The sequence below is a fragment of the Hylobates moloch genome, unplaced genomic scaffold (assembly GCF_009828535.3).
Source record: "Hylobates moloch isolate HMO894 unplaced genomic scaffold, HMol_V3 SCAFFOLD_15, whole genome shotgun sequence".
NCBI classification, from domain to species: Eukaryota; Metazoa; Chordata; class Mammalia; order Primates; family Hylobatidae; genus Hylobates; species Hylobates moloch.
Window position 1 is genome coordinate 2,971,310 of NW_026652290.1, and position 19,429 is coordinate 2,990,738.

Here is a 19,429-nt window from a genome sequence, read left to right on the forward strand (position 1 = left end):
TGGGGTGTGGGTGTTTTGGGTGTAGGGTTGGTCGATGGAGGATAATGGATTAGATAGAGCCTTATCTGTCCTGCAACCAGGAGGCCAAGTTCTGGGTCTCAGAGCCCTGGGTGTGGTAAGCAGAGGCTCTGGAGCCAGATAGGCTGGACTCAGGCAGGCCCTGCTCCTTTTCAGCTGGTTGAATGTAGACAAGTTACCTAACATCGCTGAGGCCCAGTTTATCTCGGTCATGCAAATCCGATTCGTTCCCTTCTCCTGCCTCAGTCTCTCCGAGTGGTGGGACAGGCCGCCACCAGCCTGGTAGAGACGGGGTTTCACCGTGGTCTGGATCTCCTGACCTCGTGATCCGCCCACCTCGGCCTCCCAAAGTGCTGGGATTACAAGCGTGAGCCACCGCGCCCGGCCCAGTTTCCTCATCTCTAAAATGGGGGTAACAGTGGTATCTTCAACATGGAGGTACTGTGATGAGTAATTGAGTTTATCTGCACCAAAATGCTGAAGACAATGCTGAGTATGTGTAACTCCTCAGTAAATTTAGCCATCTTCATCATCTTCATCATCATCATCATCATCATTCTGAATCCTATTCTTTGGAGGGGGCGGAGAATGGACAAATTTTTGAATTTCTTTTCTTTTGTATGAAAACACTTACTCTCTGGGTCTTTAACCTAAACCTGTCAGACAAGTCTGTGGACACTAGAAAGTGAAACCAGAGGGTGAGAGCTTCCCCTCCCTGCCTGCTATTGCCAGTGTGGCCTGGACTGCCAGCTGGAAATGGCGGGGGTGTGGCATCCCCTCTCCATGACATGTTTCCCAGGTAGACAGACAGGGCTCTGCTCCCGGGTGGCCAGAGCACGGGCCATGCGGGCCAAGATGATGGAAGCATGTGAAAAACACAGCCTTCTCGAGGCTCCGGGGAAGCCCTGGGGAGGCACCTCGGGATGCTCTGTCTGGACCCATCGGCATTTCTGGAGCCTTGTGCCTCCCCTCCCCTCACTCCTGGGTTCGTAGCTCTACTTGGAAAGTTCTCTGGAAGAAAAACTCAGCTGAAAGGAGGGGGTAAGGAAGGAAAGGTGCTGCCTCTCAGCAAGACCAGTCTTTAAAATGGGTCCCTGTTGCCCTGGTTGGTCCCACGTTTAGAGGGGCAAATGATAATGGGTCATGGTGATGGGGCTCTAAGGATATGCCCAGCACTGAGCTGAGTGCTAGACATAGGTCATCTTAGTTTATCCTCACAGTAAACCCCAGGAAGCAGTACCAGGATTTGCCCCATTTCACCAAGGGGGAGTTCGGCTTAGGGAGGTTGAGTCACGCAGCTGACAGGGTGAGGGTGTGAGCCCAGACAGCACACAAATGGGGGAGGGCCACAGGGTCAGGAGGCAGGTTACAGGCAACATTAGGGCCTTCCTCTGGCAGTCTGTGAAGACCCACTGGTCTGAGTCTGCTAGAGTGGGATGTGCAGGCCAAAGGTGCAGGCAGTGGACAGAGTGAAGTGCCGTTCCTGAGCTTAGCTCTTGCCTTTGGGCAAACACAGTCTCTGCCACTCTGCAGAGTAGTGCCTCGGCCTGGCAGAGCTCATTAGCAGCTAATGCATGACAGGAATTTCATGGCACTGTCCACTGGTCCCGTGGTGTTACCGCCTGTGTGGCATGCTTCTCTGCGTGGTTTTCCAGCCTTCATGGGCACAGGGAGAGCAGAGGCCTGGGAAGGACGGGCACCAACCATACCCCCTCCTGATGCACAGAGCCCAGCCCAACCTCAGGGAGTCCGGCACTGCAGAAACACATAACACAAAAGCTTTTACTTGGAAACTGGCAAATACTGGACTAGAATACTGACATGCTCACGCTCTGGCGGGAGCTCGGATGCAGAAGCTATTGCACAAAGCCCCTCTGATTGCCTTGCTCCTCTTTGGCATGTATCAGCAGAGCCCCAAGGGCCAATTGCCCACAGGTGGGGGCTGTTCTCCATCAAGGTATGGGGACCCCTACTTCCTTGTTTTGTTAAAAAGTGCAGGTAGGCGAAGAAGCCCAGGCAGTTGACCCAGTCTTTGAAACAGCTGACTCCCCAGCACCCAGTGTCCACTGGCAGATGAGAGGTTTGCACCTATACCAGCCCTTGTTTCCTTGGTACGGCTCAAGTTGTCAGTGTCCAGGTACCTGGGCCGGGCCAGAGCTGGGGCCAGGGGAGCCTGGTCTTCAGGGGTGAGGGCTGCAGGGCCAGGCTGATGGCCTGTGTCATGGCATTGGCCATCTCCTCTCCAGCTTCTCCTCAGCCATCCTCTGTCCGTCATGGTGGTGTCGGCTGCACCTGGACCTTCCTGCCTCTCCGCTCAGGGCAGCAGCAGTGAGTGCAGCAGCAGCTGCAGGCTATCAGCAGCAACAGCAGAACTGTGGCTGGAGGGCCAGGAGAGAGCACGGGACTCAGGTTGGGGAGAGAAAGGATGCCCACCCTCCTCCCAGAGAAACCTACTGCACGCCAGGGTCTTTCCCCCACAGGTCTGGTGGAGGGGTCAGAAAGACCCGAGAGGCTGGTGAGAGGTGTGGATGGTCCCCATGCCAGCCGCCAGGGCCAACCTCCTCCATGTTGTGTCTTCTCTTTCGCTGCCCAAGCCTGGCTCCCGTCATCTCCGCGTTTGGAATCCCAGGGTACTGCTGGGCCCGGTCCCCAGCACCACCCATCACCCAAGCAGCGTATCAGAGGATGAGGGAAGTCCCTTGGCTTCCCCCAAGGGACAACTGGTTTTCCTCCTTGATCCGGCAGACACCCGCCACCTCTGCCAGCCCTCTGCCTGGCACCATGGTGTGGTCCCCCAGATGCCAGGGAGAGCCATGGGGCACTGAGTGCCCCAACTAACCTGTGAAAAGGACGATGACTGAGAAGGCCACGATCTCCACGGGCTCAGCCTGGGGCAGTCTTTGCAGCTTGAGCAGCAGCCTCTCGCCCACGGCGCGCATCTCCTGCACGAAGTCGGTGGCAGCCATGCCGCGCTGGCTTCCTGTTGGGGCTCCTGCCGGGCTCTGTTGGGGCAGAGAGAACACCTGGAGCCTCCACGGCTGGCCCCACACTCGCTGCAGCACCGAGATTCCACCCTCGCACCCATCCGCAGCCTGCAGAACAAGTTTGTCAGGTCTCACACATTGCACCCCTGGTGACTTCCACCTAATGGTGGCCCTCAGTCCCCACCCAACTGACACAGCTCAGGGTGGAGGAAGCTGGTGAGGACAGTGAGACCAAGGGCTTGCTTCGGGGGCTGCCGGCCAAGGCCGCGGCTGGTGGTGGTTTCTGGCTTCGCTGTTCCATTCCTTTGTCTTGAGGTACCACTCCTAGGTTTTGCCCGGGTGCTTGGGACTGGCACAGCTCCCTCGGGGTGGGGAGACTGGCATAGGATGCCAAGCTGGTACTCTTGCCTTCCATCAATGTGGGGACAGAAGGAGCAGGTTCTCCCAAGAGCAGGTTCATGGGGCTTCTGGCCAGGGTCAGTCAGAGGTGAAAACTGTCCCCCTGTGTCCCCCAGGCCGCCCAACCTCTCCCACCAGCCCAGTTTCTACACTCATGCGTGTTCTGCCGGAGCGGGGAGGCCGCACCATGTCCTTCCAGGTTTTGCCAGGGTTTCTGTCCTGTCTATTGGGAGGGGGTCAGGAGGCCCAGGTTGCTCAAGCCAGCCCCTCCCCTGCTGGCATCATCTGTTTCTCTGGGCTGACCAGGAAAGTCCTCTCCACTCCCACCCCTGCCCTAGGAGAGCCTCTTCCTGTCTCAGGGTGCCCAAGAGGCCCAAGGTGCCGCTCCAGGCGGAGGCTGTCGGGCTGTTGTGTCTTTGAGCCGCTCTCCCCTTCTGCCTCTCCTGTGGGCATGAGGGAGCTGGTGTCTCTTTAGAGAGGAGCCAGAGACAGCCTTGTCCCAACCCAGCCTGATCCAGTTCACCAAGGCAGTTGCTCTAGTCCAGGGTTGGCGGTGGGGACAGGTGGCCAGGGGCTTGTGCCAGACCTTTGGCTGTAATTATCGTTGCCTCGTCCAGGTCTCAGCTGGTTCTCGCTGAGATGGCTACAGTCAGTGAGGCCAGTCACTCCCAGTGCTGCTGCCTTGGCAGAGCTGGTTTAGAACCACCGTGAAGGTCATCGAACGGAGCCCTTCACCCTGCACTTGGCCTGCCGCCACCCTTGAGGCCATGTGGCCTTTGCATGAGTACCCAGGATGGTGAGGAACCCCCGCCTGCTGAGGCAGCCCACCCACTGCAGAAGGTCGGACTCCCTGCTGGCCCCCAGTTAGTCCCACTTGTGGTCACTTAGACCTTGCCCCCTCTTCTGCCCCGTAGCCCTTCAGGAGCAAGATGGCAGCCGTCATGTACCTTCTGGATTTCCTTCTCTGCCAGGGGCCTGCTCTAGTGTTTTCAGCTGCCCCTCCTTGAATGCCACCTCCACTTCTTCCTTTTGTGACATGAACAGGTTGCTTCATGTCTCTGATATGGAATGAGATACCCGTGTTTTGAGGCTGTTGGGAGGACTGACCATCTAGCAGCATGTTGTAGACAGCCATAGGGGGGTGCCCGGCACACGAGAATGCCCTCCTGGGAGGGGTCTCACTGGCTTTGGGGGCTGTCACCCCCGTGAACCGTCACTAGCACCCCCAACACCTTTTGAGTGTCTGTCCTAGGGTGTCTGCGGTGTGTGCCTTGAAGGAAGGTAGGCAAGCTGGAGGTGGGGAGCTATGTTTTTGTTGTTGGTTTTGGTTTTCTTTGAGATGGAGTTTCCCGCTTGTTGCCCAAGCTAGAGTGCAATGGCGTGATCTCGGCTCACTGCACCCTCTGCCTCCCAGGTTTAAGTGATTCTCCTGCCTCAGCCTCCTGAGTAGCTGGGATTACAGGCGCACGCCACCATGCCCGTTTAATTTTTGTATTTTTAGTAGAAACGGGATTTCACCATGTTAGCCAGACTGGTCTCGAACTCCTGACATCAGGTGATCTGCCCTCCTTGGCCTCCCAAAGTGTTGGGATTACAGGTTTGAGCCACTGCGCCCGGCCTGGGGAGCTGTTTTTTTAAGTGACGATGAGGGTGGCAGGCAGAAGATGGCTCCATGGAAAATTAGATGAGTTCTTGTCAAAAGCGGGAGGTTCTCTAAGTTAGATCCACCCAGCTTCTCACACCTCACCTGGAGCGAGTGCGTTTCTGCGGAGGTGAGGATCTCAGTTTTCAAATGTACTGAGAGGCATAGGGTCCTAGAATGCTACAGATCATCCGCTCCCGCCTCCTTCCTTCTACACATGGGGAAACTGAGACCCAAGAGAGCAAGCAACTTCTCTGAGGTTACACAGCAGGACAGGCCCAGCCAGCACCCCCCTGCTGCCCCATGCTGTCTCTCCATGGAGGCCTGTCTCCAGCTTAGACCAGCAAGATAGCCAGGAGCAGCCCCCCTGAGGGCACTGCCCGTGCAGTGGGCTCAGTACAGGAGCCGGGGCCCGAGAGCCCCCTGGAAGCCAACTGGCTGTGCTTGGCCAGCCCCAGCCCACATTTGTGGATCTGAAGCCGCTTTTATCAGCATATCACCACCAGGCCGGGGCCACACCAGGCTCTTTGAGACTACCTGGAGTTCTTGTCACCGCAGGTACAGGTGTTGTGAGCCTAGCCAGCCTGAGTGTAGGACTGAACCCTCTGGTCAGACTGAATGGGACATTCCCTCTGGCCAGGTGGAGTAGGCTTGCACAAGGACAGTGGTCCCCTCTTGGTTCCGGGACCTCTGTGCCATCCTCATGCCGCAGCTTTCCAGGTTCCCTCATTCTTAAAGGGACAGCAATGCCGACAGTGTCCCTTATGGGACAGTGCGTGTGGTTCAGGAGCTGGGCTGCCTTTCTCCCCTCCCTCTCTGTCTACACTTGGTCTGGCGTTTTCAGCCTGACTGGCACTGTGCCCACACGACTTAATGTAGCCCAGCAGAGACACTCCTTAAAAGAGGAAGTGAGCAGGGAGAGCTTTTTCGCTTGTGCGCCACACCCAGGGACCCAGGGAGAGATTGCAGGGGGGCACTTTTCCTTGTGAGCGAGAAGTGGCATGGAGACCTGGGGTCGTGCTCACCAGAACAGGGAGGAAGATGGTTGGATTGACGCTAAATTTACTGGTGCAGGAAAAGTGGGGTTTGTTGCTGAGAAGCTCCGGCCAGCCTCCTCCAGGGGCTGCAAAGTGGGAGAGCTGCAGACTCATGCTGGGTGGACCCTAGCCCCCAGCGGGGAAAAGTGTCAGTTCCCAGCAGCAGCAGGCTGCGGCTGTGGATAGTGTCATAGCTTTGTGCCCAGGGCTTCCCTAGGGGGCTGACTGGAAGCTGAATTTGCCAGCCAGGCATGGCTAGCCTCACCCAGCCCTGGGGTCTGACCCAGGGGGTACTCACGGTATCCTGTCACACAGTGAGCAGAAGTGAGACCACTGGACGTGGCTGTTCTGCCCCCAGAGAGCTGGAGAGGAACCCCGGGACCCCCTTTGTTTTGCAGTTGATATCTTGTCATTTGGAGCGTAAGCCCGCGACTGAACCTTCGTGGAGCAGGTGGGGGAGCTGAGGGCTCCTGTCCTCTAAAGAGGAGGCGGCGCATTCCAGCCGGTCCCCAGGCAGTCTTCCCAGCGGGCTATTTAAAGCCAGGCCAAGGCCAAGAAGTGCCTGACACTTGGTGCCCAATATAACCAGTAGCCGTCAGGTGACCGTGTGGCATGTGCCCCAGCCGCTGCTCCTAAGGGAACCTCAGTGTTCCCAGCTGTGGCAAGGGGAACATGGGAGCCCTGAGGCTGGCCACCTCTCCTCCCCTTTCCCTTCCTAGGTTTGGCAGGAGGAAGGCAGGGAAGCCCAGGAGGGCTACTGATGATCCTGTATTTTTCCCGTCTTTCTATCTCAGGTTCACCCAACTCCTTCCAAAACCACACTTCCCATCTGTGAACCAGGGCAACCAGAGTCCCTCCCAACCCCACGCTCAGTAGTGCCTTGGTAGGAGGTTTCTCAGGGTCCTCAGGGGTTCCTGAGTGGCTGCCAGAGCAAGTGGTGGCTTCCTCTGGCCTTAAGAGGGAGTGTAGCCCAGCTGCCACCAGGCCCTCCTGCTGCCCAGGCTGCCCTGCTTGGAGCCTTCACAGGGTGTGCCCTGGCTGCAGTAGCGGTCAGCGCAGGGGAAACACTCAGGGCAGAGAAGGCTGGCAGAGCCGGAGGGATGGGAAGCCTTCCTTTATGTGGCATCTCCTGGCACACGGAGCCTCGCAACAGGCAGGCATCCCGCAGGCCAGACAGCTGCCATTTGGTCCCGAAGCTTCCCTGTTTCCTCCTCGCAGAGCTGATGCTCCAACCCCAGGCGCCTCATGAGGAAGGGCTGGCAGCAGGCGGTGACTGATAAGCGAGGTGTGCTGGCAGCGCGGGGCCCCAGAGGGCTGCTTGCTCTGCGCTGTTGTTTCGTCATGGTGGGTTTCAGCCACCCTTGCCCCGTCAGGCATTATGTTGTTTGAGGTCCAGCTAGAAGGAGGCATAACTGACACTTGTGGGAGATTTGCAGGGTCCTGTGCCTGAGCAGCCGGGGGGATGCCCCCGTTTGTGGCACTGAGCCTTTGCGTGACTCCCCTTTCTGACCTGGCTCCAACTGGAAGTCGAAAGTGGTGCTTGAACCCCTGGCAGGCCCTGCTCCTATAGCCACCCAGGGCAGGAGGAAGCGCTTTCCGCTGCTGGTGTTAGAAACAGTAGGCGCTCTTTCTGCAGCTACAGAAGCTGGGCGTTCATTCGCCCTCCGTCCTGGTTCAGAGACTGTGTTGGAGAGACCCTGTCCACTCGTGTCCTGTGAATGCAGGACAGGGATCCCCACCTGCCTGCCTGGGGCATCTTATGAGTGACAGCCAGTGGGGTCTCCAGGCTCACCGCCATGCCCCGACCCCCGCCTGGCCTGACTCTTTTCCCTACTGTGCGCCTCCCAACACCACAGGAACTTGTCTCCCCAGGCACCAGCCCCAGCCGAAGCCCCCAGCCTCTGCCAAGCTGAGAACACTTGGGCTGGTCCTTGGTTTCCACATTTCCCTGGGTCATTGTTTTTCTTTCTTACTAGATGCCAGCTTGTTTGCTTTGAGGAAAACGTATGGGGGTGGTGGCTTTAACGCTGGCTTGAGGACAGGGAGGCAGGAGGAGTAGGCAGCCTTGGCTCACAGGCCCTGCCCAGGAGGGCTGCTCTCAGTGCTCCCCAAAGAACCAAACAGCCGGGTCTTGCTTCCTTAGGGGTGGTGTCACATCAGCCTGTGCATCACGGTGGCACAGCAGAGGTCCCGGTTGCCAGCGTGGTCCCTCCCAGCCTCATTTCTGTGACCTTCTCCCCACCTGAGCCTGGGTTGAAAGTCAGTCCTCCAGGTTCCTGGTTTGGTGTTCAAGGCTCATCACCAGAGGGAGATCTAGGAGTTCATGCAGTTCTAGATGGGCCCAGGGAGGAGGACCCAGGCTGAGCCCTGAGCTGAGAACACCAGCAGTGAGTGGGCCAAGCCCGCAAAAGGACACAGATGGGCAGAGTCCTGCTGCATCCTGGGGGCGCCGCATGCTGGCTGGGCAGACCCTGCGCTGACCTCCACAGGGCTCTGCCCTAATCCTGGGAAAAAGGGAGGCTCAGCAGGCCGGCAGCCATTCTCTCCCAAGCTGGACAGCCAAATCCCTCTTTTAAGCCCCCTGAATAAAAGAGCTGAAATGAACTTGCAGAATAAGCAGGCCCTCGGGGCCCCTCTGCTGCACAGCAGGCGGAGCGGGAGGCACTCTGAGCAGAGCCCCCGGCCCTCCCCTAGTGCAGGGTCCCAGCAGCAGGGAGAGTGCAGGTGCGTGCAGGAGGCTGCCTGACTTCCCTGCAGGGAAGCGGCCCAGCATGTCCCCCAAGACCTCTCCGTGTTTATGGTAGACTGTGGCCCTTCACCCTGGGGGCAGGAGACCCTTGCTGCTCCCTCCCTGTCCCCCCTTCTTCTGTGGCCATTGCCACTCACCTGGGAGCTCAGGTGTTGGGGGCTGAGCAGCAGTGCCCCAGCGCGGAGCCTCCACGTGCTCTCCTTGTACTTCCTTCGTGGGCGCCGCTGCTCCCCTGGGCGCCTCAGCCCAGCTCCTCTGCTGACAGCCAGCTGCTGTCTCTGCCTGGCTTTTTTGTTGTTAGTCGTCCTGGAGATCCAAGTGTCAAATTACCGTCGCGAGGGGGAGCCCGAGGAAGCCCTGCTTGGGAACTTGTCCTCCAACTTCATGTCCCGGTGCCTCACCTCTGCCCTGAGAGGGCTGCTTGGGGAGTAGACAAGCTCCCTCTCTCCTTCTCCTTCCTCCTTCCTCCTTCCTCCTCCTCTCCCTCTCCCTCTCCCCGACTCCCACGCCGTGGGCTGGGCCTGGGTTGGGAGCTGAAGAAAGAAGTCGGCTCTCTGCCTCCCTGGCTAGGAGGACCCTGGGGAGGCTCCACCTGAGCCTGTGGAGGGGAGTCCTGCAGCGCTGTCAGGTCTGGGGCACCCACCCTGCCCTCAGGAAGGCCACCCCTTCTGTCCCTCTGGCCACTCCCTGGCTGGTCCCTCCCTCTGGCCTCTCTCAGGAACAGCAGTAAACAGTGGGGAGCTGGTGGCCCTCCCAAGCCGAGTAGGAGGCTTTGCAGCCAGTCCCTGGGGAGGCCCTTGTGCCGTTGAGCATCTGAAGGCATCTTGGGGGAGAACTTGGAATCCTGCGTGACCCGGGAGTGGCCTGCGCGCCCGGCAAGGCGCCTCATGTTCCTCGTGAGGTGAGGGCCTTCACTGCACTCCTGGCCCAGCTGTCAGAGCAGGGCTCCAGAGTCCAGGGGCCGGGCCCTGTGACATTTGCCTGGTTGTGCCACCCAGCAGGCCAGGCTGTGTGGAGAGAAACCGACCCCAGCCCCGCTGTCAATGGAGCTCTTTGAGTCCGAGCACAAAACCCCAGTGAGTCAGGGCCTGGGGAGGGCAGGGGGAGGAAGGCAGCCATGTGGTCACACCACTTGGATGCCAGAGCCTCCCAGAGGCTGGACAGGCGGCCACTGTGCGGGCGCACGGACTCCTGGGGATGGACCATTTGTCGCATTTACTCTTTGGAGCAGAGTGGGGGCAGGAGCGCCCTCTGGTGGCCGCCTCGGCTGTCCCAGCCCAGGTCAGGCTTCAGAGCTGCGTTCACTCAGCTAAAGGAAAGCCAGGCCCTGCTTCCTTAGGGGGGTGTTGCAGTCATCCTTGGATCTTTGAGCCTGCGCCTTGGGGTCGCAGCCCCTCAAAGGGCTTCTTGCAGCCCCAGCAGTGCTCACACTGGGAGGAGTTCTAGTTAGAGCAGTTAACGCCAGCTATTCTTGTCCCTGGGATGTGGCACCCCAGACAGCCCTGCTGTGTTCCAGCATCTCCTCTTGGGCTTCCCTACCCTGTGCCACGTTCCTGGTGGCAGGAATGGCTGTTTATAAGGAGCCTGAGAGAGCTATGGCCCCTCTTGCAGCCTCTGCAGCTGCCCCAAGGGTCGACAGCCACCCCCATGCATAGGGAACAGAGATGCGACAGAGCCTTGTGGGCCAGCCAGAGGCTGCTCCCTGCTCCCAGCATGGGCAGAGCCACTCACCCCAGGAGGGCTGCGGCAGGGTTCAGACAGAGGAAGACGAGAGGAGGACTGCAGGCGAGGCTGCATCTCCCTGGCTAAAGGCTCCACCTGTGACACCCTCACGGGTTGATGATGGGACATATTACTACACAGCCATGTCTGCCTTAGCAATGCAAATACGTTTTGAGAAATTTAACTTGTCATTGTGCGGTCACAGAGTATACTTACGGAAATCAAACGGCAGTTCCAGGGAAGAGAAGGAAAAAAATATCAAGCGGTATAGCCTCCTACACACCCAGGCCATGTGGTACAGCTTGTTGCTCCTAGACCACAAACCTGTACATCACGTTACTGTCCTGAGTACCGTATGCAGTTGTAACACAGTGGTATTCACATATCTAAGCACACATAAGCATAGAAAAAGTACAGTAGAAATACAGTGTGAGAATCGTAGGGGACCACCGTTGGCTGTACAGTCATTCCATGGGGCATGACTGTACTGTAATGCACTTCAGATATCACCTCAGCCATCTTCGCTCAGTCCGTGAGGCCTGTGCCTTTCTGTACCATCTTACTGATGGGAATGCATGGGCTTCAGGAGGTGAAGTGTGTCACCCAAAAGACAGCCTTCATGGCAGAGCCGGCATCTGCACCCAGAGTCTGCACTCTGTGCAGTACATCCCATTGCCAGAGGACAGAGGGGAGGAGCAGAGGAGTAACTGGACAGAGTGGGGTTCACATCCTGCTTCCCAGGAGACCCCCATGTGTTACGCGACCTTGGGAAAGTTTGTTCACCTCATTGTCCCCATCTGTGTAGTAGGCAGAGCCAAACGATGCCTGGTGTGGCTTGGATGAGATGAGGGGTGTGGGGCTCCTGGCATGGTGCCGGACGCAGCAGTGCTCGCTCAGCCAGCGATTCGGGCTCGGGTGAACAGATGCCGGCTGGCTGGGCTCTCCGCCCCTCACCTCTGCGGTGCTGCCTGCTCCAGGTGCCGCCATGCTGCCATTGCCAAGTACTTCGGGGATGCGCCGCCTGCCTGCGCCAAAGGCTGCGACCACTGCCGGAACCCCACAGCCGTGCGGAGGCAGCTGGAGGCCTTGGAGCGCAGCAGCAGCTGGAGCAAGACCTGCATCGGGCCCTCCCAGGGGAATGGCTTTGACCCCGAGCTGTACGAGGGAGGCCGCAAGGGCTACGGGGGCTTCAGCAGGTAAGGGGCCAAGAAGCCAGGGACTCCAGCCCACTGGAATTGTCTGGCATTCCCTTGGTGCCAAGGCCAGACCAGAGGTGGCACGATGCTGCAATCCCCCCTTGAGCTGGTAGGACATCAGGGACGTTGCCATCCTAGCAGCAGCACACATGGGGAGGCCACTCACGCCTGGCCTGTCCCTAGGTACGACGAAGGTTCTGGAGGCAGCGGGGATGAAGGCAGAGATGAGGCCCACAAGCGGGAGTGGAACCTCTTCTATCAGAAGCAGATGCAGCTGCGCAAGGTGAGGGGAGGCACTCGGGTGGCCTGTGTAGGGCCCCTGGTGGCCGCCTGCTCGCACCTCTCAGCCCCTTCTCTGGTGCTGGATGGGACTGTCCTGCAGCAGGGCAGGACGCCTCATGGGCCCTTCATGTTGTCCTCCAGGGCAAAGACCCCAAGATAGAAGAATTTGTACCCCCAGGTCAGTACAGAAATGTTCCTGGAGGCTTGTGGGCTCTTCCCGGGGCACGGAGGGAGGATTCTCATCCGGGGCGTGGGGGACCTCAGAGCGCAGAAGGTGGAGTGAAAGGACCAAGGACCACCACCCCCCCACAGATGAGAACTGTCCCCTGAAAGAGGCTTCTAGCAGGAGGATCCCCAGGCTGACTGTGAAGGTAAGAGACGGGCAGCTCCTCAGCCACCCCCCAGGGCCCTCCCCCAGCCGCGAGGCCATGTGGCCAGTCTCACTCTCCTGTACCAGGCACGGGAGCACTGCCTGGGGCTTCTGGAGGAGGCACTGAGCAGTAACCGCCAGTCCACACATACCGCTGATGAGTGAGTTCCACGATCGCTGGGCTGAGGAGCCCTCCAAGCTCTCGTTCCCCTGGAGACTGCAGGACCCTGTCAACCCTGGCCTGTTTGGGCCACCTCTCCCCAGACTGTACCTCTCCTACTCCAGGGGACTGCCCCTACAACCCCACCAGGGCCAGGCATGGCTACAACTTAGGTGCTGCCAGCAGCTGCTGAGGGACAGTAAGCCACAGGGTGCCCAGAGAGTCCTAATCAGAATCCCTGTGCCCAAGGCCTACCCCACCAGGCCTCTAGTCCCACAGGAGCTCAGCAGGGAGAAGCCCAGGCCCACCTGATACCTTGTGCCTATTACCTTGCACCCACAGAGCTGACCTCCGGGCCCAGGCCGTGGAGCTGGAACACGAGACATTCCGGAACGCCAAGGTGGCCAACCTCTACAAGGCCAGCGTGCTGAAGAAGGTGGGCCTGCTGCAGGCGGACCACGGGTCGTTGCGGGGGCCCCTCCATACTCTGAGGCAGAAGCTGTTTGCCAGCTCTCTGGGCACAGGCAGTCCAGAACCCGCCCTCCCCAGCACACCCCAGAGACAGTTTATGGGGGTGGAGCTCCATTCTCCACTGGCCGGAGGTGTTTCTAGCCACCCCTGTGAGGATGGGAGGCCTAAAATTTGCCCAGTGGTCAGTTGCCTGCGGCCACTGGCCACAGAAACCCACTTCTAGTGCCTAGTGGAAAAGGAGGGCTGGGTGGGGCATGTCAGGAGGAGCTGGTGGGTACCCCAGCCTCCCTGCCTATCCCTGCCCAGGTGGCCGATATCCACAGAGCCTCCAAGGACGGGCAGCCCTATGACGTGGGAGGCAGTGCCAAGAGCTGCAATGCCCAAGCTGAGCCCCCGGAGCCCAATGAGTATGACATCCCACCAGCCTCCCATGTGTACTCGGTGAGCTGTGGCCCAGTGGCCTCCAGACCTGTGACCAGGAAAGGCTCCACTTCCCCTCTGCCCTCGGGTGTACCTCTTGCCATGGCCTGGCTCCCCAGCAGGGTCCTGCCTGCCTCTTCCCTCCCACACTCCTGAGAGCACCGTCCCAATGTGAGTGACTGGTCCAGCCAGCGGTGCCCTCGAGGGGGCCTAGTGGGCTGAACCTTCTCTCCTCCTGCTCACGTTTACAGCTCAAACCCAAGCGGGTGGGAGCTGGTTTCCCTAAAAGCTCCTGCCCGTTCCAGACGGCCACGGAACTGATGGAGACAACTCGGATCAGGGAGCAAGCCCCCCAGCCCGAGCGGGGAGGCGAGCATGAGCCCCCAAGCCGGCCCTGTGGCCTCCTGGATGAGGACGGGAGTGAGCCCCTCCCTGGGCCCAGAGGGGAGGTCCCTGCAGGCAGCGCTCACTATGGGGGGCCCTCCCCTGAGAAGAAGGCAAAAAGTTCCTCTGCGGACACTTCCCTTGCCAAGGGCCGGGCTAGCAAGAAACAGCAGCTCCTAGCCGCAGCAGCCCACAAGGATTCTCAGAGCATCGCCCGCTTCTGCCGAAGGGTGGAAAGCCCAGGTCTGCTGGCATCAGCCCCAGAGGCAGAAGGTGCCTGTGCCTCCTGTGAGGGGGTTCAGGGACCCCCGATGGCCCCAGAGAAGTACACAGGGGAGGAAGATGGAGCCGGGGGACATTCACCTGCCCCTCCCCAGACTGAGGAGTGCCTCAGAGAGAGGCCAAGGTAAGGGTACAGGTAGTTATAGAATCTTCTGGAATCCACACGGCAGCATCCCTTTTGCTCACTGGGCGTCTGAAGCTCAGAGCTCACCCCTAAGATGGGCTCTCCTAGGCCTCCTAGGATGAGGGAGCCACCAGGACCCAGAGCTGTGATGCCTGCTCTTCCCTCCACCAGCACCTGCCCACCCAGAGACCAGGGCACCCCTGAAGTCCAGCCCACCCCTGCAAAGGACACATGGAAGGGCAAGCGGCCTCGATCCCAGCAGGTGCCGGCAGAGATGAGGCTGTTGGGGAGAAGAGAAGGGCTGTGGGTAAGGCCAGGAGCTGTTGTGCCCTGCTCAAGGGGTCAGGGAAAATCAGCACTTCTTTCCACACCTGGTGGCAGATGGGCTGGGCTGGAGGGAGACAGCCGGTGTGGGGACCCAGTCTTCCGGAGGAGGGGAGCAGGCCAGTGGAAGGGAGCTCAGGAGTGACCCTCTGCTGTGGCCTTTCTCAGGAGAACCCAGAGAACCAGCCTCAGAAGAGGCCTCGCACTTCAGCCGAGCCCTCCGTCATAGCTGAGGTCAAGGGCAGCGTCTCGGCCAGCGATCAGGGCACCTTGAATCCCACGGCTCAAGACCCCCGCCAGCTCTCAGCTCCTGGCATCTCCTTGAAGGAGGCTGCAAATGTTGTGGTCAAGTGCCTGACCCCTTTCTACAAGGAGGGCAAGTTTGCTTCCAAGGTAGGGGGAGTGGGTGGGCTCTGCCTTCTCCCAGGCCTGGGGTATGTGGGTGTAGTGGGGGCGGGAGGCAGGGAGTGTGAGCCCCGGAACACAGTGGGCCTAGGGCCAGCCCCACGCCCATCCTCCCTGGGGCCTGCCTTGCCATTGGGTCATGGCCGTGGGTTGCTCTGGGGGTCAGGGCAGGGTCCTGCTCTCTTTTTTTTTTTGATCTCTGTCGCCTAGGCTGGAGTGCAGTGGTACAATTTCGGCTCACTGCAACGTCCGCCTCCCGGGTTCACACCATTCTCCTGCCTCAGACTCCCGAGTAGCTGGGACTACAGGCGCCCACCACCATGCCTGGCTAATTTTTGGTATTTTTAGTAGAGTCAGGGTTTCACCCTGTTAGCCAGGATGGTCTCGATCTCCTGACCTCATGATCCGCCCACCTCGGCCTCCCAAAGTGCTGGGATTATAGGCGTGAGCCACTGCGCCCAGCCACCAAGGGTCCTGCTCTCTGCTTCTCTTCTCCCTCTCCCTTCCAGGAGTTGTTTAAAGGCTTTGCCCGCCACCTCTCACACTTGCTGACTCAGAAGACCTCTCCTGGAAGGAGCGGTGAGCGCTGGCATTGCCAGGGCTAGGAGGCACTTGGGAGGGTGGTCTACAGGGAGGAGGCTAACGCTCACCTCCTCATGCCCCCACCCTGAATCTGTAGTGAAAGAAGAGGCCCAGAACCTCATCAGGCACTTCTTCCATGGCCGGGCCCGGTGTGAGAGTGAAGCTGACTGGCATGGCCTGTGTGGCCCCCAGAGATGACCAACTGCTGGCTGGGCAGGGCCCGCGTCCTCCCCCAGATTCTAGCATGGGTCATCCTGGGCCTCGCCTGCTGATGCCAGGGCCATCGTCTTTTCTCAGTCCTTCTCCCTTCCAACCATACTTGGCTTTGGGGATGACCCCAGACACCCCCTGAATCCAGGTCAGAGGTCAGCCCACCTTTCTTTCTGCTTGCAAAGCCTATAGACCCTTCTCAGAGCGGCCCTCATGGCTGGGTTTTCTGGGACACATGTCCAGGACAGGTGGAGGGTGGTAGAGCTGCTGGTGGAAGAAGGGGAAGGAAGAGTGGCCCCTCCCCGAGTTTTAAGTCAGGACAAGACCCACCTGTCCAAGGTATTGGAAGCTACTCAGGGGAATCTCAGATCCTCCACCCACTCCCCCATCCATTACGATGCCAGCTTCCAGCCTTGCCCAGGTCAGAGCTGTGGCCGAGGAGAGGCAGCCACGTCCTGTTCCTGCTCAGCTCCTGCTCAGGAAAGCCTGACTGAGATGTTTGGGAGAGGAATAAAGTTGTGGTGGTGTGGCGCATGCACGCGTGCACACAGCCCTTTTCTCCAGGGAGTTTTATTTCCTCGGCAGCTGTTTCTCCCATGCCTGGGCTTGTGCTAATGTGGGGCCTGGGTGGAACCTGGGGCCGGGTGGGCATCTCCCTCAGGTGCCCCAGCTGAGTTCCTGCAGCCCCCTTTGGGCCCAGGCCGTCCTAGAGAGGGTCTGGCTGTTTTGCCTGTTGGTGACGTGATAGCAGCCCCTGCCTCATGGCCTGCATGTGGGCCGGCTGGGCTGTGCTGAGGCAGGTTCTGGAACAGTGATCTGATAGCATCCAAGGCAGACCGTCTGGGTGAGACTTGGGCTGGGGGAGGCCTCATCCTCATCTCTCCCCGGCCTGCACTCCTCTCAATTGACGCTGGGCCACTCAGTGCAGGAGGCACTGCGGTCTATCAGGAAGACAGTGGTGTATAGCAGCTCCTGGGCCTGCCCAGAGAAAGGCCTGTTACAAGAGGGCTCCCCAGCCAGCCCCTTGCCTCTGCCCCGGCCCACAGCACTCCGGAGCAGTGGGCATCAGCCTGGGCTCCCACTGCACGTCATGCCGGGGCAAGGCCCTCACATCCACCTTCCCAAGGTGGTCTGAGGCCTGGCCACTCACCTCTGGCAACTCAAACCAGATGGTCTGGGGGTTGTCGGCTGAGCCATAGTTGAGTTCCAGGCCAGGGGGCCCCTTCTCCTCCAGAGGGCTTAGCAGGTGGAGCCGCTGCAGGCTCTTCAGGGCAATGCGGCAGTACAGGCTCTGGGGGCAGCAGAAAGCAGGGCTGGTGTCCTCTCCGGGGAGAGGTCACTGTGGGTGATGGAACGGCCCGAGGGTCCCTAGGCCAGTGCTGGGGCAAAATCTGTGCCCACCTGGGAGCTGGGGTCCATGAGGATGAGATGCTGGCGGTTGAGCCCCAGGAGAGTGGGTCCGGACAGGGCCCGCATGCTCACTCGCAGCACCCCGTAGACGGTGTAGCCGAAGAGGGGCAGCTGGCTCACGGCCTCTGGGTGGAGAGGGTGCAGGCAGGAAATCTGAATGCTGCGGCCCTGGAACCTGCTCTGCCTGACCCCCCAAGTCAGCGGAGAGGGACAGGGCAGGTGCAGACCCGTCCTCACCCCTCTACCTGCATTCCTTCCCTCTCGGCCTCCAGCCCCCACCCAGCAGTCCCCTAGCCCCAGACCCACCAATGAAACTGATCTGTGCTTCCTGGGGACTGTGTCCTTCCAGCCGTCTCAGCTCCTGACCCATCAGGTTCTTGATGGAGGCCGTGTTCACCTGCCGTTGCAGCTGCTTTGGCATATAAGCTAGCAGGTCCTGCCTAGGATGCGTGGCTGGGGTCAGTTTGGCCCCTGACCACCTGGTACAGGGCTGGGCATACAGCATGTGCCACATAACCAGTGCCTATTGTGGGCAAGACTAGACATCCATACACATGAACGAGGTGAGGGTCCTGCACCAGAGGAGCTCAGGGTGGGGTGGAGAGGACAGATGTCCACAGGCCCCGCTGCTCCAGGCCAGTCGTTAGGGCCAGGAAGGGTACCAGTCAAATGGCCTTGACCTTAGAGAAGGGGAGGGGCTTAGGGGCAGGAGTTGCCTCCACTCACTCTGAGGGGGTATTCCTGTTGGCCTTGCTGAGGTGCTGCAGGGCGGCCAGCCTGGCGAGCTGCACGTCCGCCTTGGCGCTGACTGGCAGCTTCCCCTGAAGGTAGTCCCACAGCACCTGTGTGGGGAGCATGGTGAGGAGGGCAGCGGTGGTTCAAAGCCCCCCCATCAGTTGGTGGCTCTAGAGGCTCAAGCCTACTTTTGCCACTGTCACCCCCCAGCCACCACAGACCCACACCCTTGTGGGGAGGGGGGCTTGGAGTTCGCCCAGGCAGGAAGCCGCGCCCTCAAACTGCAGCAGCAGCTCGGAGGCAGGCAGGCTGACCTGGCTGTAGTGGGTGCCGATGTAGGTGGAGTTATCGAAGTGCAGTGGGGTCTCCCAGTGGAGCCGCCGGCTGTGCAGGCTCACGTCCTGGTTCACTACCACGCTGTTGAGGTATTCGGCGGGCTGCAGGGGCCTCACCAGCTGGCCTGCATGGGGAGCCTAGGTCCACTGCTGCTCAGACCACGCACAGCCCGCCCTGCCACCCCAGCAGAAACCAAACCACCTCCCCCCTGGGCAGGGGAGTGGCCCCACCGTGAGGCTCCGTCCCCACGCTTACCCTTCTCTTTGATGAGGAAGAGGGCGAATTCCTGCACTTCCTGAGGCTCCGTGACACCCATTTCCCGACATAGCTCCTCCTGTACTTCTGCTGCCACCTGGGCATGTGAACAGGCTGTGATGAGGGGGAGGGAGGCTGCGGGACCCAGAACTGATGCCCAAGGCCTCCTCCCTTGGTGGCCCCCGAGCTCACTGTGAAAGTCTGGATATTTGTCCTATAATCCACACCCCCCGGCAGGTGAATAAGAAGCAGGCGAACGGCTTGTCCTTTCTGCCAAGGCAGGTTGCAGGGTCAGTCGGCCAGTGGTCTCCTGTAGGAGACACTCCCCACCCCCAGGGTGTCCCACAATGCCCATCCGCCACCCCTAGTACCAGGAAAGCCTTCATTTCACCCGGTGGGGGCATCCGCCGGCGCCCCCCATATTTGACTGTGCGCTGGAGGTGCTCCTGGCTGCTCCGGGCCAGCTCTGCAGAGAAGCCAGGCTGGGGTTATGAGGTGGCCAGGCCTCCCCAAGCCCGCCAAGTTCCCAGTCCTAGAAACCCCTGCCCCTCCTCCATCTCCCCCTCCCACGGGCACCTTGGCTGGGGCCTGAATCCTGCAGGAACTTGGTCAGGTAGGGCATCAGCCTGGTCGATGGGGGGAAGAAGCCTGTGAGAAGGCTGAGGAAGCTCCAGCCTCGAGTGCAGTGTTCCCTGCAGGGCAGACAGCTCAGGCTTCAGGCTGGCCAGGCCACGGTGCCCAGCTGCCCCCAGAAGCCGCCCCACCCCACCGGTCCCCACTCACGGCCGGGGGTGTCCCGTGACCTGCTTGATAACCTGGCAGTAAATCTCATCCCTCAGCTTCTCCTGCTGGCACAGCTGTGGGGACAGGAAGGGCAGGTGGGGTGAGGGATGGGAGCGGTGAGCCTGGGGTCTGAAGCCCTGGAGAAATCC

The 19,429-nt window shown here is 60.0% G+C and overlaps 3 protein-coding genes across 7 annotated transcripts in view; 1 reads left to right on the forward strand and 2 right to left on the reverse strand.

The window, feature by feature from the left end:
• RECQL5 (RecQ like helicase 5) overlaps window positions 1-16,307 on the forward strand; it is a 40,376-nt gene extending 24,069 nt beyond the window's left edge. For 2 of the 4 annotated variants that reach the window (XM_032178761.2, XM_058428822.1), the window contains exons 9-20: window positions 11,529-11,747; window positions 11,931-12,030; window positions 12,171-12,207; window positions 12,342-12,400; window positions 12,487-12,560; window positions 12,902-12,995; window positions 13,337-13,471; window positions 13,702-14,240; window positions 14,412-14,547; window positions 14,733-14,957; window positions 15,479-15,548; window positions 15,649-16,307. In XM_032178761.2, coding sequence (XP_032034652.1) covers window positions 11,529-11,747; window positions 11,931-12,030; window positions 12,171-12,207; window positions 12,342-12,400; window positions 12,487-12,560; window positions 12,902-12,995; window positions 13,337-13,471; window positions 13,702-14,240; window positions 14,412-14,547; window positions 14,733-14,957; window positions 15,479-15,548; window positions 15,649-15,749 — 1,789 coding nt within the window. In that variant the 3' untranslated portion in view covers window positions 15,750-16,307. The remainder of the gene's footprint in view (window positions 1-11,528; window positions 11,748-11,930; window positions 12,031-12,170; window positions 12,208-12,341; window positions 12,401-12,486; window positions 12,561-12,901; window positions 12,996-13,336; window positions 13,472-13,701; window positions 14,241-14,411; window positions 14,548-14,732; window positions 14,958-15,478; window positions 15,549-15,648) is intronic. The other 2 variants (XM_032178763.2, XM_058428823.1) reach the window with 2 other exon arrangements.
• SMIM5 (small integral membrane protein 5) lies at window positions 1,702-9,742 on the reverse strand. Its single transcript, XM_032178771.2, has 3 exons — window positions 8,967-9,742; window positions 2,858-3,020; window positions 1,702-2,396 (listed from the first exon to the last, which is right to left on the reverse strand). Exons 2-3 carry the CDS (start codon window positions 2,982-2,984, stop codon window positions 2,290-2,292), a joined length of 234 nt encoding a protein of 77 aa, XP_032034662.1. The 5' UTR covers window positions 2,985-3,020; window positions 8,967-9,742; the 3' UTR covers window positions 1,702-2,289.
• Window positions 16,308-16,383: 76 nt separating the features above from the next.
• Window positions 16,384-19,429, reverse strand: part of MYO15B (myosin XVB) — a 43,454-nt gene continuing 40,408 nt past the window's right edge. For both annotated transcript variants that reach the window (XM_032178759.2, XM_058428817.1), the window contains 11 exons: window positions 19,281-19,354; window positions 19,074-19,189; window positions 18,869-18,963; window positions 18,690-18,767; window positions 18,498-18,594; window positions 18,221-18,366; window positions 17,898-18,013; window positions 17,478-17,611; window positions 17,163-17,296; window positions 16,912-17,052; window positions 16,384-16,739 (listed from right to left, as the gene is read on the reverse strand). In XM_032178759.2, coding sequence (XP_032034650.1) covers window positions 16,662-16,739; window positions 16,912-17,052; window positions 17,163-17,296; window positions 17,478-17,611; window positions 17,898-18,013; window positions 18,221-18,366; window positions 18,498-18,594; window positions 18,690-18,767; window positions 18,869-18,963; window positions 19,074-19,189; window positions 19,281-19,354 — 1,209 coding nt within the window. In that variant the 3' untranslated portion in view covers window positions 16,384-16,661. The remainder of the gene's footprint in view (window positions 16,740-16,911; window positions 17,053-17,162; window positions 17,297-17,477; window positions 17,612-17,897; window positions 18,014-18,220; window positions 18,367-18,497; window positions 18,595-18,689; window positions 18,768-18,868; window positions 18,964-19,073; window positions 19,190-19,280; window positions 19,355-19,429) is intronic.

Coding starts and splice junctions, on each gene's coding strand:
- SMIM5 (XM_032178771.2), bottom strand. CDS start 2,984: ATGGCTGCCACCGACTTCGTGCAGGAGATGCGCGCCGTGGGCGAGAGG. Junction 2,397..2,857: donor AGTCATCGTCCTTTTCACAG/GTTAGTTGGGGC, acceptor CTGGCCCTCCAG/CCACAGTTCTGCTGTTGCTG.